The following is a 19,291-nucleotide window of genomic DNA, read 5'->3' on the forward strand; positions in this document are numbered from 1 at the left end:
AATTCTGGCATTTCCAATCACATGGGAACATCTCTGTACATATTGACTAAGTCATCTATTTTCTGAGAGCTCACAAGAACGCTTTGAACGAAAGTGTGAAGTAGAAGATTTTCTTCTGTTCCTGATTTATTCTTGTATCCCAATGGTCAGCATTTGCATTTTACAATATTAATGCTTCACAGCTCTCTTGGAGGACCTGTACATGGCTAATTTCCTCACATATCTTGCAGTCTTCTTAGAAATCAGGTTTTATGGTATTGTTACTTTTGGTCAGAAACGAGAAGCACAAGAGTGACTATTAATTCTCAGTATCACTTAACCTAAAAAAGAAAGCTCCCTTTTTTTTTTTTGCTGTGGGAAGGGGTGGTGGTGAGGAGAGACAAGCCAGATTTAAATAAACAGGACTGTCTTTCTCATTCACATGTGATTAGAGCCTCTTTGTAACTACTGATTACTATTCCTCAATAGTTATAGGAAGAATAAATAATATATATGTTTAAATGTGGCAAAGCTAAGAAAGAAGTAGCCAGGGCGGCATCTAATTTATCAGCTTGGCGATTCAAGGGCTGGCTCTAGAGGCTCCAGACATCTAGGGCCCCAGAGATAAACCAGAGCAGTTGGCTGTGTTTTTGCTAATGAATCTAGGGCTTGAAAGATAGCAGGCAATTTGAAAGAAAAGCAGCAAGGACAAGAGACATTAAACAAGGCCAGTGGGGTAATGAAGGACAAGGCCAGTTACTGAGAGAGAAAATTGCTTCATTTGCTGTGATAATGCTTCTGTGTGCTCTGCAGGTCTCCTCTCACGCTCTGTTAATAGGACTGCATATACATACGACGTCAGAATGCTACTCACAGTACAGAAGGAAAGTGCCTTGGAACACCCCACAGAGGGGCAGAGGGCTTGAGTCTATTGTTTTGAAAGGGGAGGCTGAGAACAATGGCAGCAGAAGGGGGTTAGATTGCAAGGTTGGGAATGGTGCTTTAACAGAAAGTGAGGGACACACAGGATTAAACCAACATGAAAGACACAGCAAGGAAAAGAAAGGAAAGGCAAGCAAACATACTCTGGAAATGCAGAATTGTTTGGAGGATGAGGTAGGACAGAGGAGGGGACTAGCCCATTGGTGGTCAGCTTGTCTGCAGGGCAGAGCTGTGGGCTAGTCTGCTCACTGTTATTTTTCCCCTCCAGTGGCCAAGATAAAAAGGGTCTTGGACACTTGACTCCTCAGCTAGTTGACCAGAGGACACATTTTCTGCTTAGTGGGGAAATGTGCAGTATTTTAGCAAAAATTCCAGAGTATATTTAGCCCCTAAAGCTGGCGCATACAAATGTCACATTCCCATGAGACAATCGACCCAGTGAAAAGAGCACCTGCCAGAGGCCCTCAGAAAACCCATGACACTCCTGCGTCCCAGGAGAGGCTGCACACACGGATGTGACATCGCTGAGGCATCCACGTCGGGGAATGCGACAGAAAGAAGCGCAGGGATCACAGGTTGGGTCAAGTGAAGGAACGTCAAAATGAGTCAGAAAAGAAACAGGACTTTTCCAACAGAATAACACCACCACCAAATCATCACACACAGTGCTTGGCAAAAGAAAACAAAAGATCAAAGGAAATCATGATCATTCAACAGAAACGATTCGGAGCAAAATGGAAATTAAAATCATCAAAATCATGGTGAAAGGAACATCAAAGCTACATCTTTCCAAACGTCTGCACAGCATCTCATTGTCTTTGCCCCATCAAATACGGAACTGTCGACAATCAAACTCAGGTTTGACAGGGCAAGGCAAGGAGAGAATAGCACGAGAACAGTGGTCATGTTAACACCCATGCAGTCACCTCTGCCACCATTGTCTGACAATTTGTAGCCTGCTTCCAGCTTTGTCAACATGCATCGTAAGACCCAAGAGAATGAACAATGCCGAATTTTAAAATGATGTCACAGTGTTCATTGGACTCTTTGATGACCTCCTTGGGGGATTTCACCATTGGAGAACATTTGAGCCACAGGTCTCAGGGAAGAGAAAATGACTGTAACCAACAGCTAGATACTTGGTTGACGTAGTTAATGCTTTCCTGGAAAGGCTGTTTGGTGTTTTAGAAAGTCGCCGTGGGCAACAACAAAGTGTTTTTACTGAGTTGTGTCTTCTTGAGAACCTGGCCAAGATGAATACATCTGCGGTCTGGAGCCACACAGAACAAATCATGGCGCATGCTAGGGCTTGTGGCCTGCGCGACAGTTCTGTACCATTGCAAATCGGCCTGGCACTTTCTCGGTATGGCTAAATGCAAGGATCTCTCCAACTTAAAGGGGCTGCTGAGACAAAAGCCACTTTGAAAAAAAGATTTGGGGCAGGGCACATTAATAAGAAGTTACGGAAGAAGAATAAAGTCAATTAAGGGACATGCTCAAAGACAAGTTAGAAGGGCTGTTTGGCTCGGCACAGAGAGAAGCAGCGTGTACAGCACTCTCAGGACGTGAGATGCAAAAAGGGGACGGGCATGTGGCATGCAAGTCTGCCTAGAAAACCTCTCAGAGTAAAGACAGGTATACAGAAAACCCCGAGGGAGGGCGTGATGGAGACTGTCTTCCAAGGGTCCCTGCGGCTGGTGTGCCCTCAAGACTCAAACCCGCTGGGATGAAACTCTTGAAAACACATAGAAGTAAACAATTCTGAATGGGGGGAAACAGCTCGCAACATCACTGGGCTTTTCAGTCTCTGATTTACAAGACTGTTTTTTGGACAAGTAAAGGCCTCTTTGGTTGCAGCTGCAACTAAAGTAGGATGTGTTAGCAGAAGCAGCAAATGGCAAGAAAAAAGATGACACTTCCTGCCTCCAGTTGAGCAAAGAAAGCAAGGGAGAATTTAGGACAGTTCACAGTCGAGTCCCTTTCATCTAGTACAGCTTCCCTTCCATTTTAAATGCATAGCAATTCTGCTTGGTTAGATAACATATTTTTGTTTTAGCTGTTGTCCTGTAAAGGCAATTACAGTATGGCTCTATTCAAATTCAGTACCATGCAAGAGCGAGAGATGCTACAGCCAGAACAGACTGTGCCCTGCTATGTCTCCATTCACTGATTAAACGGGCCTTTGCTTGGCATACGTGCATTTGCCAAAGCCCTCATGCATTGCATTCCACTCCACTATGGTGTGAAAACAGGACTCAAAGATTACAGAAGAGGAGTGGAAAGGATCTCAGGAGCCAGCATCAGCACTGGGCCAAGCCCCACCTCTTTTGGGTGGAGGAAGCTTAGAGGCTGTGTTATTTGTTTTGTGTGGTTTCTCCTCGTTCGGGCAATAATTTAGGATCGAGCCTAGTAAAGAGGATTGGGTTGCAGTCTTTTTTGAGATGCCTTTTAATCATAGTGTTCTTGGAGGTTCCTTAAATCTTGCTCTGATTCAGCTGGAAGCAGTTACATAGTCCTCCCTACTTTCCCTCCCTCTCCCCCCAGAGGAAGAGGCAATTCCAAGGCCTTACCCTTCTTGTCTTGGTGATTATGGGAAGACACTGCCCCCAAAGAGTCTGTGCTGCCAGGTGAATGGAGCAGATCCTTCCAGTCCAGCATTTCTCCCCTAGACTCATACCCGTCTCCAGCTGCCGAATCTGACGTGGTGGTGCTGGGCAAGAGGGAACTGGAGTGCCCTGTTTTCATCACAAATACAGTTAGGGAAAACATCACTGGAGACACCCACATTCCCTTAGCTCAGAGGCCAGCAGACTGGACACCCCAGCTGGCTGTAGGACTGGAAGGAGATTGGCCCGGAAATCAGAAGAAGACTGGGGGGGGGGAGGGGGGGTTCAGTGGTAGACTTCTTGAACTTATAGTTAGAGGATAAAGGGTCAGATCCATTTCTGCTTCTGACTAGTGGGCCTTGGTTTTCCTTGTGCACAAAATGGGGATGATGCCACTTACCTCTCAGTGTTGGGAGGAGAAAGTGACATAATGGTGAAAAGACCTAGCAGTGCCTGACACATAGTAGGTGCTCAAGAAATATTAGGATCCTTTGGTATCCCCAAAGGCAGAATTGTCCGCTCTGGGGACACTGTTTGTGACATACGGGGGAGGTTTATGGGTGTGGACCACCCTCTCCCCTGTCACAAACAGCTCAGCTGTCCCGAGCCTTTCCCAGGGAGGATGTATCTAGCTTCAGCTGAGCGTCACAGGCATTTCTCTTTCTGGGAGATGTGCCTGCTTTCCAAAGGGCTCTGCCCCCACCTTCTTTTCACTGGAATGGAGGCCTCACATGCCCCGTGCTGTATGACCTTTGCCTTTTGTGTCTTACTTCAACAATGATAGTTTCATGGTTTTATGAGTCATGCTCGTGAGAGGTTGTTTTTGAGGCCACACTGACTGATATGATTTTGATGAGAAAGAAATAGCTTTTTGAGATCCAAATAGCCTGTGATAGGATGTTAGAAGAAAAACGGCTAGTCTGGGAATTATGGCAGAACCTGGACATTTCCTGTGAATGCATTCCTAAGCTTTTCTGCCCTCATTCCACAAGGTTACCCGCAGCTCATAGTAGGTGCTTTGATCTAAACTGGCACAGTGATTTAAAGAAGCCCCACCACCTGTCCTTTCTGGTAGAAACAAAATCTAAGCTCTCTATGGTTTTCAAATAGTCTTTGGTTTATTCAACCATTTCACCCAGAGCAACCTCTTGAGTTGTTTTTAGAAAGACATCGGAGCACCTACTGTGAATGTGTAATTGGTGCCTTTGGCAGAAAGCAGGACAGTTCACAGGTGGCTTCAACCTTGGGCTGTGATCACCATGTACGTGTTAAATAAAACACTGGCCACCAGAAAGAAAGATTATAGTGATCAATGCATTGCATTCTTCCTTTTTACCATTATTGGAAGTTGGATTCCCAGGAGACTTTATACTGCCAATTACAGAAATGTGTGTGTGTGTGTGTGTGTGTGTGTGTGTGTGTGTGTCGACATATGTAAAAGAGCAGGGAAAAGCAAGTCAGCCAGTGGCTTATCTAAGCTATAATGGTTTCTATGAAAGCACTCCACTTAGAAGTTACCGCAAAGCTTTGGTAACATTTAAGAGGCCGCTTTCGGTGTAGAATGTGTTTGGCTCCCACACAGCTTCAAACATCCTCTTTGTTACAAATAGTCTGGTTCATATCCAACTGCTAAAAACACGTTCATTTAAAACTCAAGGATGCTTGAATCTACGGTTTTGTTTTTACATTTCTGGGTTTCAGATCTCATCTCATAACACTGATAAGAGAACAAGGGTAGGGAAATAACCTGGAATTAGAAATACAGAATTACTTTTACTTCCTCTTGCTTATATTGAGATCTAAAATATAGCCTCGATTTTCTACTCTTCAATTCAACACTGCTCTAATGAAATATACAGTTAACCTACGAGAGAATTCAGCACCCAGCATAAGTAAATAATTAGAAGTAGCTTTGCAGGAAGTTAGAAAGGGGGGAAGGGGGGAAGGCCTCTCTTCCAAGTAGCAAACGTTTCTTTTACCTGAATTGATATGCGTTTTGAGCACTTTCTATTTAACTGTGTTCCAGGGGCAATTTTATGATAATGCCATAAGTACGGTTTAGGGAGAACATTTCTTACTACGGTAATCTAGGGGAAATATATGCCTAAGGGACACATTCTCCGTAGAAAGATTTCTTGGACCATATGCTGCAAATACGCGGAAAGCTCGTTGGTGATGGAGAGCTAGGGCTACGAGAGGGTATTAATGTGGACCAGATGGCAGTTAGGTAGGGAAATGTTTTACACAAATGGGAGAAATCAGCTCTTTCCTATTGCTAAGTGTTAGTCTAATACCCACCACATCTCCATTTTCTACATGTAAATCTAGAGAAACCATGCATCTGAGGTGCTCAAAAGAAAAAAAAAGAAAAGAACAACAGGAGGTTTGTCATCTTCTACACGTATGCTTGAGGACAGGCATCACGTGTCGCTGGTGAATCAGTCGGGGAAAGCAGCACCTGATTCTCAGATTTTAGAACCCCCACGTCAAAGGACCATTAAACAGCAGTCCTTAGTTTGAAATCAAAGAGGTGTATGATGATTACGTCTCCAAGCTTAAAAATTGTTAAAAGGAGATCACTTGATTTCTTCATAGAATCCGATTCTACAGGCTATATTATTTGTGTGCGTTCCCTAAGAGACTTTGTAACCAAAATAATGCTACAAAAACAGGCAATCATTTGTGGATATAGTATTACATGTCAATAGAATTCTAACCTATAATTTTGTTTGGGTAATCCAATTAGGGAGGCCGCATTTTGATTGAGTTCATGATGTATTATTCTTATAATATACAAAGAGAGAGATTTTAAAAGTTAACTTTAATATGCATCATAGCGTTTCTCTATATCTACAAATCTTTGTGAGTCCAGAGGTTAGCGGTCCTTTAAACCACTCTAACATGTTAACAATGATTGTAGCCAATTAGACAAAAGAGACACTATATCAGTACAAGAGAGGAAGAGAAAAGGAAAATAAGCAGGGTCCAATTCACTAAAAAGGGGTTCTTGGTTATGAAACTGGTGTACAGAGCTTTTGCCAAGCAGGGGTTTATTGAAATGATCCCTTTTTTGGACTCGGGCAACTGTGGTTTGGTTGTTCAATCTAGGAGCCTGCCCTCAGCCAATAAACTTCTTATGGAAACCTTCAAAGGACACAGGTAGAAGACTGACTACACTTTGGGCTGACTGTCAGACTGGCTTTCTAATCTACATCCATGCTCTTAAAAATAGCAATTTGGGCCCTGGCTGGTGTTGCTCAGTAGTTAGAGCATCTGCCTGTGTGCCCAAGCATTGTGGGTTCAATTCCCAGTCAAGGGCACGCACTTGCGTGGCAGATTAGATCCCCAGTATCGGTCGGGGTGCATTGCAGGAGGCAACTGGTTGATGTGTCTCACATAGATGTCTCTCTCTCTTTCTCCCTCCCTCTCCCTCTCTCCTTTCCACTCTCCAAGAAAATCAATGGAAAAAATATCCTTGGGTGAGGATTAACAACAACAACAAAGCAATTTGCTATTTCCTTTGATGGTACAAATACAATACAGCAACCAGTCCCGTGCCTGGCACATAGCAGGCACTCAACAAATATTTGCTGAATGAATTCATGAAACCTATTCTGTGCTTATTAACACCAAAATAAGCGTGTCTTCAATAATTTGTGAAAAGAAAGTTTTCTGTATTTTTCTAAGTACTCTCTGGAGCAGCCTCATTCTGAGGATCAATTAATTGTTTAACCACTCCATCCTGGATAGATTTAGCCTGAAATGGGCAGGATCACTAGTTAAAAGCAATATAGTACTCCAACTCTTCTTTAGTTTCATCACAGAAACCACTGGTCAAGAGCTGAGGGTGAAGTGTCCTTTAAGGTATAAATGTGGAGGTATGAATAAGCTCCTTTCCTTTTGTAAAGGAAATTAGAAACGCATAGATAAGACAATTATTTTTGTTCATAAAGAGCACCCCATAGTTTAATTGTTCTATCAATATGAGAAATTACCTGGGAGTTAAAATTGGTCTTAGTACAAATTGATAGATGCTAGGGAGGTTGCTGGTTCAATTAGATTCAAGACCTGAATTTTTCAATATCTGATAAAGATGATTCCATTATAAGAAATGATTGCAAAGTATAATATTGGAGAAGAGCAGATGCTAAGTGGGTTATTTTTCTGAAGGACAAGCTAAGCTAGATGACATTTGCCTCCTGAGAAATTTTTCTTCCAGTAGTTGGTCTTTAGTATTCTGGCTTGAATCACACGTGAGAGAATGTTAAAGGTGGAAGAATTCTGTGGGTTCATCTCCACACTGCCTCACTTCACATGGGGGCAATCAGGAGAAACTAGGCATCGTTTTCTATATCTGCACAGCTCGTTTATCAGAGCTATTAGACACATTTATAGCCATCTTGAACTATTTCTTTGAATCCTAAATCCACCTTGATTTCTTCTTTTATTCTTTTCTTTAGTTCCCCCTTTATTTCTTACCCACCTCTACATTAAAAGACTGTCCTAGAACTGTTACTGTTCTTAACCACAAATACCATTAAATGTCTGCCTATCAATGAAACTCCTAGTCCCCACTGTAATGCATAAGCTTGAATTTGTCACCCCACATAGTTTTCATTTTTATTTTAAAAAGCACATGAGTAGTTTACCCTAATAAATATTTGGGGGGAACATGAGAAATGGAATGTTTCAACTCCATTTCAACTTGTCTTATGAATGGCTCAGAGTGTCCTGTTGATGGACGTCATAGCTTTGTTCAGGCAGTGTCTGTGCTTGAGAGCAGCAACAGCGGGGTCACTCCTGTTCCCACATCATTTGCACTGTGTCCCTCTTCCTTGTAAACCTTCTAAACAAATCTTGATGAAAATATGTCAAATACTCATACTCCTTGTGAACTTAAATTTCAATGGCCAATTTCATGACACATTGAAATTTTGCCTAGTAAGAACTTGGTCTGTTCACTCCATATAGATTTTCCCCTGCAGAAGGTATTGTCCTGAAAGTCAGCATTTTGGGGATGTTACTCTATCAGTTAAAGAGCCATGGCCTATTAGTTATAAGCACTGTTCTTTTATCTTGGATATACTTATGTCCAAAAGCAATTTCTTCTCCTTCAAGAACTTATTAAATATATTCACCAAATTCCCTAAGGTTGGCATCTTTCGTGTTATATGGATGAAACCGTAGGACTCGGTCTCATACATCAAATACAGGCAGGGTGATTTTTGAAGCATCATGAAATCTATAAATAATTTTAGTGAATTGGGGCCCTGAAGTAGCAAAGAATCTGGTCCATGATGTTTAGGAATGAAAACTATAAACTACAGCAGGATAAGTGGCTTGAGGAATTAAAAAAAAGAAGAAGAAGAAATCCATAAACTGACCATGTACTGTGTTGTAAGACATTTCATGATCTGGTAGAGGAGTTGAAATGTCTATAAAAAAATGATGAGGGTAAAAAAATTAATTTAAAAAGAAACCTAAGGTTGAAAATACTGAAGAGGATTAGTGAAACAGGATTTTCTAAATAGAGTCTCATTGATAATTGATTATGAGTGATGCCTTCCTTACCATTCAGTGCCACGAAGGAATCTGAAAGACAAAAGGGAGGAGAAGGTTACATATGTCCAACAGCACATAGCACGACTTACACAGCGAGTGGGAATGAACCAATACAGAACTATGATAACATAGGAACCCAATACTAAGTGAGTGCATTTTAATTTTGGCTTGTAATATAAGATGCTTTGCATTTGGTCCAATTTCCCCATCTCCGCCCCAAGTGAGTTTCATCAAAGTCACCGCTTTTGTTGCCAAGAGGCAGGGAAAAAGCGAGTTAGTCAAGAAATGGTAACTGCGATTATATGTGTTTCTGAGAATTTAAGCCCTGCCATATATGTGGATAAAATAAGTGACATCTGGACCACACTTATAAAGTACTTTTTTTTTTTACATTCTCTCATTTCACCCTCACAACCACGCTGTGAGGAACTGTCCAGTCTCACCATGTTCTGAACTCAGCAGGGGTTTTAGTTAATTAAAAACAAAAATAAAAGTAATCACATACACACACACATAAGGCAACACGCATATGTGTGTGCGTGCTGTGGGGCTCGGTCAGAACGCTGGTTCACTCCGTGTGCAGCTCAGCCTCTGACACTGGCTCATTACGATTTCCTCATTTCCCCTTAAAATCCTGTGCACCAACGATCTGAAGCCTCCGAGTGTCTGTGAACAGGTGTGTCCGACAGAAGTAGGTCATGCTCCAGCAGGGGCACAGGGAGCTGAGAAGCACTAGGAAAGGCAGCTCGGGGTCCAGGCAGCCTTACCTCCCGCCCTGAGCGGGCACCTCAGCGCCTCAGCGGGAGTGAGATTCAAGGTGAAGGGCCCAGGAAAGCCCAGAGGCTTGATGCTGAGATTAAAGAGTAAAGTCACTGGCTTGGGACCTGAGGGTCTCCTCTGTGCTAGATTCGAAGGCTGCCTTAAGCTTTTCTGCCAAGTAACAGGTGTGGTGTGAGCCTACTGCTGTGGTGGACACTTGACAGAGATATTAACAACCATTTTCACATTTTTCATATATTTACCTATGAAATCCAAATTGACACCCCAATTTTCTACAGATGCCCATACCACCAGATCATAAAAATATGATGAAAATTATTTACTAAAGTCAGCTAATTAAGTTTACGCACATAGAAACCAAAACCTGGTTCCCTGAAAAAGGAGTTTTAAGGCATCAAAGTGGTTAAGATCTATGGATCAAATTGTCTCACTGCACAAAGGTAACACAGATCTGCTGACAATGACACTGTCTGTCTCCTATGCTGATTTCTTAACTCGTTAAATTTTGTGTGTGAAGACATCATAAGCTTTTGCCAATATATAATATTTGCAAACAAACAAAAAAATATATGGCTAAGAATTTGGAGAGAAGGCTGCCATATCTCTTTACTTGATTATATCTAATCTCTATAAAAGATAAGGTAGAAAGTTGAATGACACCTTAGCATTTTCAGGAAAATTTTTATATTAATCAGACTACCGGATGACTAGGATCCTTTAGGCGAAGTTCTAACTAAAATGTCACCATTTAATAACTTTTCAAATGAACTCTGAGATTAGCATAGTTTAATTTCTATGAAAAGGCTATTTTGAGACAGCATGTACTTAGCTGGTTATTTCTGAAAAGTTTCTACTGCAAATGTTAACGGGCATAAATCTCATTTAAAAAATAATTACTTTTGTTAGTTTATATGTTCAAGAAGATTAAAACAGTCCCATTCAATTAAAAAGCTAGAGTACAATGTCCAAACTTTTTATTATTTGGCTAAAAATTACAGTGTAATAGCACATTTTAAAAAACAACAAAACTGGGTTCTTTAAAATGAAAATGCAGAGCCAGGCTGGTATGGCTCAGTGGACTGAGCCTGGTCCCACGGACTGAGGTCCCTGTTTGATTGCAGGTCAGGGCACACGCCAGGGGGTTGCAGGCTTGTTCTCCAGTAGGGGGCGTGCAGGAGGCAGCCGATGGCTGTTTCTCACACCGATGTTTCTATCTCTCTCTCCCTTCTTCTCTCTCCAAAATATCAATAAAAAAAACATATTAAAATGAAAATGCAGATATAACTTACTGCTCTGCTATGATTAATATCTTCTTGAGTGAATTTGTTCCACTGCATTATAATAATGAAATAGGTGCCAGCATTTAGAGCAACAACACTGACAATAATATTGGCTTTAAAACATACTCTTTTCTTTATTTGCTATTTGGAAGATGGTTGCTACTACTTATGCATGTTTCGGTGCCAGCAGTACTCAGTCCCACATGCAGGGTAATGTTTCTAGGCCATTCGATAAAAGCATCTCTGCCTCATGATAAACATGGATAAAAAGCTTTACTTACTGTGACAGTCTCCAAGGCCATCTGTATTGCCACGCTCTATGTCCTGTTCAAAAGTTAGTCTTTAAAAAGGAAGGAGGAGAAAAACAGAAACAAATTCAATAATGTGAGTCATTACCCTGGGTTAGTTCCACTAAACAACTAACACAGTTTGATAAATTGAGTGGCAGGTGCAAAAAATAAGTAGATAACAGCTTGAAAATGTATCTCTGAAATTTGCAGAAATGAGTCTTATGTATGAGAAGAGCCAAAGAGAAGCCATGGTTTAAGCAGTTGATTCAGATATTATTCAGGAGTTAATTAGTTTGTGCATTATTTATATCCTTCTTATATTCTGATTCCCTGCGCATTTCTTAAACATTAAAATGTTAAAATATACTGTTACAAGCAGTATAGAAGTCTGTATATTTAAAATAAGTCATTTCGTTCTGGCTGGTTTGGCTCAGCGGTTAGAGCGTCGGCCTGCAGTTCAGAGAGTCCCAGGTTCGGTTCCCGCTAAGGGCACGTACCTCGGTTGCAGTTTGTCCCCGGCCCTCGTTGGGTCGTGCGGGTGGCAACCACTTGATGTGTCCCTTTCACGTTAATGTTTCTCTCTCCCTCTCTCCCTCCCACTATATCTGAACAAAAAATGGAAAAATGTCCTTGGGTGAGGATAAAATAAATAAATAAAATAAGTCATTTCCTCTCTACTTTCTCTTTCACCTAGACCCTTGCCTTCGTAGGCCTTTATCTATTTCTTGGCTTAGCAATAACTTAAATAACAAAGTGTTAAACAGTACAAATGGTCAGTGGATATGTGGAGGTGCATTTTGCTGAAACCATTCAGGTATTTTGTTCACTGTTCCCAGTCCTCAGGAGTATACTTTTGGTTATATCTTGAATAGAGAAAGATCATTTCTTAGTGTTCCTCACTGTGCTTTGCAATCCTTCCTCCTTCAGGTCAAGAGTCCCATGTAAAGATACAAAGCACTAACAGTGTAATATGTCTATACCGCTACTTGTAAAGATGGTCTAGTAATATACAGAAGTCAACCCTTTGTATTAGTCGGATTCGCAGGTCAGACTTACAGGTATCATTGGCCCTGATTATGGGAATACTTTCCCTCATATTCTGCAGGTGGTGGTCATGATGTGCCCTTCTGTCTATTTGTCTAGCTATTCTAAAATTGGAGGAGATTCAGTGATGTGAGGACCATTCTGCTCCCCGTTCGGATCTGGGGAAGTTGAAGAAATTGGCTAAGAAAGAAGTGTGCTGCCATATGGCACTTTCCTTGGGTTGCCATAACCTGTCAAGGACAGGCATTGAACGTTTTTCCAGTGTTATTTTGGGTTTCACATTCACTGAAGGAAACCTTTTAACTAGTGCCATCTGAGCACTCAAAGAGCGGGTAACAATTCTAAGCACCGAACTCCCAGGCATGTTAGACTGCCCTGATCGCGCTGATCTGCTGGACACCTGCCAAGAATCGACCGCCTAATGAGTAAGAGGGTCAACTGTTCTTCAGTGCCGGAGAAAGATTTATTGGATGTATACAACATGCTTGCAGTACAAATGCATCGCTTAACAAATGCTCTGCAATTTCTCCTCAGCCTTGTATGGTCAATTAGAGGAGCCAGTTTTGTGATGGCTGGATAAACCACAACACTAATCTAATTGCTACCCAACTGCTCCTTTTCTCTGCTGTTCTCGAATGGCGATGATTAAGGCATGCACATCCTTGTCCCTCTCTCCAGGGAACACTCAGAAGCCCACTGTGTTCCTTTTCTCTGTGTTTTTAATCAGCCCGAGGATGGATGATTAATCAATTGGAAATCTGCCATGTGATATTGGGGTGTTCTGTGAAATGGGAAACGGGAGGAGAATGGCTGGCAGTCCCTTGGATGAGGCTGTGCCACAAAGGCTGAGTGGTGGTGGTGTGTGCGAGCAGTTAACTGTACAGAGAGAATGCAGTGCCTCAGGCTTTACCTGCTGCTGAGTGACAGATGGGCACAGGAACCTCCTTCCTTCACCCACCCGCAGTATGGGTCTCGGGAGGCGATGCAGGTTCTGTAGGAAGAGGATGGCCGTGAGCTACCTAGGACTCCTTTCAGAGCACTTCCTAATGGTCAGTGAGGCAAAGTACATACTTTTTACACTTCCCATGTCGTTCGCACCGGCCAAGGGGAACCTTGATCACACAGGTGGAGAATGCAACAAAGAGAGAGTTGCTTGCTTTGTCCAGTTGCAATCCCATTATCCTCTTGTCTTCTACTCCATCGTAACTACACCTAATTTTATAAGGGAGGATAATATCATTAAGAGCGTCTCTTGGGTCGGTTCTCTTTTTCCTGTTGCCACTCTCGTACCCCACCTCCCAGCCCACAAAGTGATCTCTTCATCTGATCCAACTGAAGGTGAAACAGATCCATCCGCATGCCTACACACATACACATATGCACACATATGTGCGTGTAGCTATATAAATACGTTCTTTATTGGCAAGGAGAAAATGCTTTTATGTATTAAAAGATTTTTACAACTAGCATTAAAAGCCACCTAAAATGCATAAAACCTAAGTCTGCCGTGATTCTGTCTGAATGAAAGGGACCACAATACCAGAACGAGTCATTACTGAGAAAGAACCAAACATTCGACATACTTTTCAGGATTGTAAACGCTCATCTCCTCCAGGAAAAGGCTGTCATTTAGGAAACCGCTGCTCCCTATTCTGGCCAAGAACTTCAGGATGATCCCCTTCTCCGATCCCAGGAAAACCACCGTGTGATTCTGATATGGCCCAGCAGCGGTGTCCACTGCAATTTTGGTGAGGCGGTATCTGAAACGATAGGATCACATTTTTTATCTCTCTGTTGGTCTGTCATTCGAGTGTCCCCTATTGCACTTCCAACAATTGAACTGTGACACAGCTTTCTAGTAATAACCTCAGGAGAAATATATGCATGTATGTAAACAATGCTCTCAAGCCGCTCTGGTATGTGACTTCCATATGACTTCCAAGGGGAGAAAAGAGGCCCGGTGTGTGGAGGCCAAGTTACATAATAAATAGACATCCGTAACCATCTGAAACCACTCAGTAACCATCCCTTCCATGAGCAACAAGGAGAGGCTGAGGTCGCCTCTGAAGAGGGGAAGAAACAAGGGAACTCACTTAGCATTTCATTCAACATTGGAAAGAAAAGCAACGGCTACCATTTTTCATAGTGTTCTTCTAGGTGTAAATCCTCATCCCCAAATGCCAGACTAGAAAGCTGTTCAATTGTATGTAGAAGGACCGAGAGTCCTGAAGGAGGTGCCAGCCAAATGAAATCCATTTAAAGCAAAGATGAAGGGCACCAGCCTTGTCAAGTACCTGGGGTAAGTCCTCCTCGGCATCCCCTTTCTCTGATGTCCCTCAGCCATTCAGTACTCCATTCAGTACTCTACTTGTCCTGAGTCCCATGGCTTGTTCCAAAACATATGGGCCCTCCAGCAAGTTATGCTGCTTCCATGTTATGGACAAGAGCCATTATAATGCTTTAATTACCCTTTCAATAAAGGCACAGTTTAAAAATAGTGGTGAAGTTAATTAACATTGTGTTTGATGGCTGCCACAACTGCGTGGCACTTGGGAAAGCCTGTTGAATTGTTCGGAAATAAGCTACAAAAATATACAAGGAGGAGTATTTAATGCTTTCGCAGATTTCAAATCAGTGATCCCATCTCTGCTGGCCACCACTTCAGATAACAAATGCTCCTGCTGGTACACCTGGGCAAATCCTTCCTGTCCATGCTCCACTTGACACCTAACAACCCAGGCTCAGTGCTCGGATGGAATCTGCAGCTCATTTTGCAACCATATCCGACCAAACAGGTATCCACATCCACTGAGTGACTCCCCTTCACGGCTCCTCTCCTTTTGCACAGACTGGACTAAAGGGCTGACCAGGAAGGAGATGTCTGTGTTTCTTGTGTTCTGTGTCCAGTTAGCCCCCAAATCCCCAAACTCCTCTCCCTGGGAATGTGGTGATGGGGGTTTGATGGCATCCACCCAACTCATTAGCATTTCATGGCTGAACCAATGCACGTGATAAAGGATCCACTGAAAGGAGCCTGAGATGGAGTAGGGAAGATCCATTTAGAACAGGCTTGCTTGACACCCACCTGACCATCGTCCTCAGGAACCACGGCCTGTTGATGATAGAAGGCACGGCCTCGTCCATGAGCGGATGCGTTTTGATGAAGTTCAGGGTGTCGTCAGGAAACTCGTTAGAGGTTGCATATTTTTCTAAGGAGGACGAGCCAGCGCAGCACCCTGGCCTAAAGAGAAAAAGAAAGGGAGGGAGCTTATTTCATGCCTTATAGCGAGTTCTTTGAATGAACTGCGCCTCTGAGCATCTGGCACGAGGGAGGACGTGCCATGGGCTGCGAGGAGGAAGCTGAACAAAGCAGAATGCCACTGCGGAAAATGTGCTTCCATTTCCTCCAGGCCGCCTCCTGCCAGAGGAGCTGCAGCCAGCGCGGTTCCACCTTGGTGGGGGGCACCTTGGCTCCCCCCACAGGAGCACAGACAAATCTCATCCACAGTGCCGGAGCTGGAAACAAGTGGGGGAGCATGCGGTTTGCACATGTCCCAGGGACTGCTCGGTCCTAAAACCCTGTTAGAAGTTCTGGAGGCATTTGCTCTACAAAAGGAGAAAATTAAGCTGACTTTCCCACACATGTAGAAAACAAAGGCATTCAAAAAGCCACCAGCCAGCATATGCGCCGGCAAAACTCCATGAAACCATCTCTCACTGGGAGTCAGAGGACATGTGTCTATAGTTTTTGACGGATGCTTCTGTTTTTGTTTGATGTGGGCAGGTATGAAAAGCTAGCTACACTGAAGGGTCCCCCTTGAAAGGTCATTTCTTAGTGACATGAATATTTATTTCTACAAGAAATTCTATGGGTTCCGGAGTCAAGGGACATCTCAGCGAAGTCGAATCAGGGAATCACGGACACCAATCCTGTCCAGACCGCTGGTTTGCCTGCTGGTGCAGGAGAGAAAATCAGACCCTGCTAACAATGGCATCGTTCAGCCTGTGCACACGCTCTCCCGGCACTAACCCAGGCAGCCCTGCGGACGTACCCTGTGTGCAGAGATGAGGGTAAACACTGTCAGTAGCAGCAAATCACTTAAAGTGTGTTTTCTGGTCATGGCTGACACCATCTTACACACCGAGGAGAGCGCATTACGTAAGTTCTCCCTGAAACCTGATCCCTCAGGCTTAATTCCCCTTCCTGCTTACCTAGAAGGTAGCTAACAGTTCCAGACTGTGACTTAGAAAAATCTATCTGAGGTTTGCCAGACAGCTTTTTGCACCCAGTCTGCTCTCCATAAGTAAGACAGTACGGCACATGCCAGATAATTCAGATGAAGACGGATGAATTGCAAGGCTTTCTCTCCTGCGCACAGAGGTTCACGTTACCTAAGTGCAATTAAATGGGTCGGGCTAGGTATTTTCTGTGGGGGACGGAGGTTGGAGGAGACAGTTGGAAACCAAAACACCTAAAAGACATTGGACATGCTTCCAGAGGTCCACATTTTCAGTGGAGGAAGCCGGGCACGCAGGGATGTTTCTGTGTCACTTAGGTCACAGACGCTGCAATGAAGGTGCCCAGTGGGCACCACATAAAGTGGGTGGCACAGGGCTGGCGGACATTCTTCTCCTGTCCCAGTTAAAAAGAATGAATTAGCCCTGGCTGGTTTGGCTCAGCAGTTAGAGCAACGGCCTGTGGACCCAAGAGCTGTGGGTTCAATTTCAGTCAAATGAATGCACCTCGTTTGTGGTTCAGTCCCTGGCCCCGGTTGGGGTCATGCAGGAGGCAACCAATTGATGTGTCTCTGTTGCATCAATGTTTCTCTCTCTCTCTCCCCCTCTCACTCTTCTGAAAATAGATGGAAAAATATCCTTGGATGAGGATTTAAAAAAAAAAAAAAAAAAAAGAGTGAATAGAGTGACTGAACAGCTTCAGTGCAAGGAATTGAAGGAGATTTCAGAGGACCAAGAGGTCTCTGGATATTCTCTGGACAGTAGGTTCCCAATGAAGGCAATTCTGGGGAACATTTTTGGGAGAGGGGAGTCTGGATTGCAACTGGATGCAAAACAGACCAGAACCTGGCAACCAGAGACATGCTAACGGCCCACTGCACCTGTGCTCTCTTCTTGCCCTTGGCCTAGATCTGACTGATCCAGCCTGGCCAAAAAAAATCCAGGGGACACCATTCATGTTCCACGTTTTATTAGGATTTAAAGACATGTGTCTCTGTAAAATCGAAGAGACGCAGGGAGGAGTGGTGGAAATAATCTATCCAGCTCTGTGAACTTGTACAATATACTCTATACTTCTCTGGGCCTCAGTTTCCTCAACTGCAGACAATTGGAGCTGGCTGGATGAGCTGGTTCTGTTCATCCTTAGATCCCATTTGATAAACCACAGATACAGAGATTAAGCAAAAGACAAGAGACTTTATTTTAAATATGACATAGGTAACTCTGATTTTTGCTTAAGTGGATGAAGGCCAGTGACCTCAGAGGCCTTTCTGTTGTTCCGGCATTTTATCTGTGTGGCTACATGGAAGACACTGGTGTGCAGCTCACGAGGGGTTCGTGGCCAGAGGAGCAAGTGTACCATCTCCAGAAGTTCAGAATGACCATGTGAGTATTTGCACGTACCTGGGCTTAGGCACTCGTTCATCAGGAACTGGTGTCCACGTGGAGTCCGGAGACTTCTGCTCTTTGAATCTCCCAGTGAAAACATTGGCGATGTCAAGCATGTCATAGGCACACACTGCGGACCCAGGGATGCTGCAACATGACATTTCACAGTGTTACCGCTGCAACAGGTGCGCATGCAGCTTGGAAAACACACTTAGAGAAACGTTCCTATTATGGGCAGTTGACATTTAAAGCTCATATGCCGAACACAATAAATGTAAGGGATCCTAGAGCAAAAAGAGAATGTTCCTGTGAATCAAATTTTCATCCGTGGCCTTAAAGAAAAGGCCGGTTATAGCAAACTCATTAGAGAAAGAACCTCTCCTTGTCCTCTGGAACTGCTTTTGTTTAGAAAGGAAGAGGGGTTGAACTGGCGATTTAGAAGTTTCCTGAATTCCCTGACATTGTTAGTCAATAACCCCCAAATAAAGTCTTTAGAAAATATTCTACGTCTCTAATATTGGCAAACATTTGAAGTCAGTGTGCCTGCACTGTCCACATCTTTGGTACCTCAAACCCAGGGCTCCAGGAGTGAGAACGTCTGTGTGTAGAACTCACGGATATTTCATTAGTCACCCGACATTCCGGTTTTCATTCCTGTTTATTTGCATAGGACCGAACAATTTAAGTGTCTAAAGCACCAACACTTTGCAAATAAAGTGCTCTATTAAGTGCTCAATAATAATAATGACGGTAATCTCTACCTATAATTACATTCTTGCCTGGCACTCCTGGAAGGACTTTGGGATTTTTTTTCATCAGTGGTGAGAGGCATGAATAATTCATCCATCTGGGTATACCGTTTGAACCCATGTTTGTTTTTGACTACGGTTGTTCCTTGATTTCGATCAAATCAGTTGCCGGCACCAGCTGGCCGAGTGTTTCAATCAGCCTGTGAGGCTGTGGCCAGTGCGCGGCGGGCGCGTCAGGGCGACACTCAGCACTCTGCAGGGCGGGGGCGTCAGCCACGCAGGGCGAGTGGCAGAGTCTGGGTTTTGCAGATGTTGGATAAATATGGAAATCACTCCATACATGATTAGAAGAATTTCGTGCCATCTTTAATTTCATAAAACAACTATTGAAGAATTACTAATAAAGCAAGAAATAAGGAGAGGATTAGAAAGCT

General features: G+C 43.3%; 1 protein-coding gene across 3 annotated transcripts in view; it reads right to left on the bottom strand.

Moving 5' to 3' along the window:
• Window positions 1-19,291, bottom strand: part of SEMA6A (semaphorin 6A) — a 125,329-nt gene that overhangs the window by 19,919 nt on the left and 86,119 nt on the right. Inside the window, exons 11-19 of one of the 3 annotated variants that reach the window (XM_036279799.1) lie at window positions 18,124-18,255; window positions 15,569-15,724; window positions 14,067-14,243; window positions 13,555-13,695; window positions 13,394-13,474; window positions 11,431-11,489; window positions 9,099-9,119; window positions 8,912-8,962; window positions 3,492-3,656 (exon numbers count right to left, since the gene is read on the bottom strand). In XM_036279799.1, the coding sequence (XP_036135692.1) occupies window positions 3,492-3,656; window positions 8,912-8,962; window positions 9,099-9,119; window positions 11,431-11,489; window positions 13,394-13,474; window positions 13,555-13,695; window positions 14,067-14,243; window positions 15,569-15,724; window positions 18,124-18,255 (983 nt within the window). The remainder of the gene's footprint in view (window positions 1-3,491; window positions 3,657-8,911; window positions 8,963-9,098; window positions 9,120-11,430; window positions 11,490-13,393; window positions 13,475-13,554; window positions 13,696-14,066; window positions 14,244-15,568; window positions 15,725-18,123; window positions 18,256-19,291) is intronic. The other 2 variants (XM_036279797.1, XM_036279798.1) reach the window with 2 other exon arrangements.

Source organism: Molossus molossus, unplaced genomic scaffold (assembly GCF_014108415.1).
Source record: "Molossus molossus isolate mMolMol1 unplaced genomic scaffold, mMolMol1.p scaffold_m16_p_3, whole genome shotgun sequence".
NCBI lineage: Eukaryota > Metazoa > Chordata > Mammalia > Chiroptera > Molossidae > Molossus > Molossus molossus.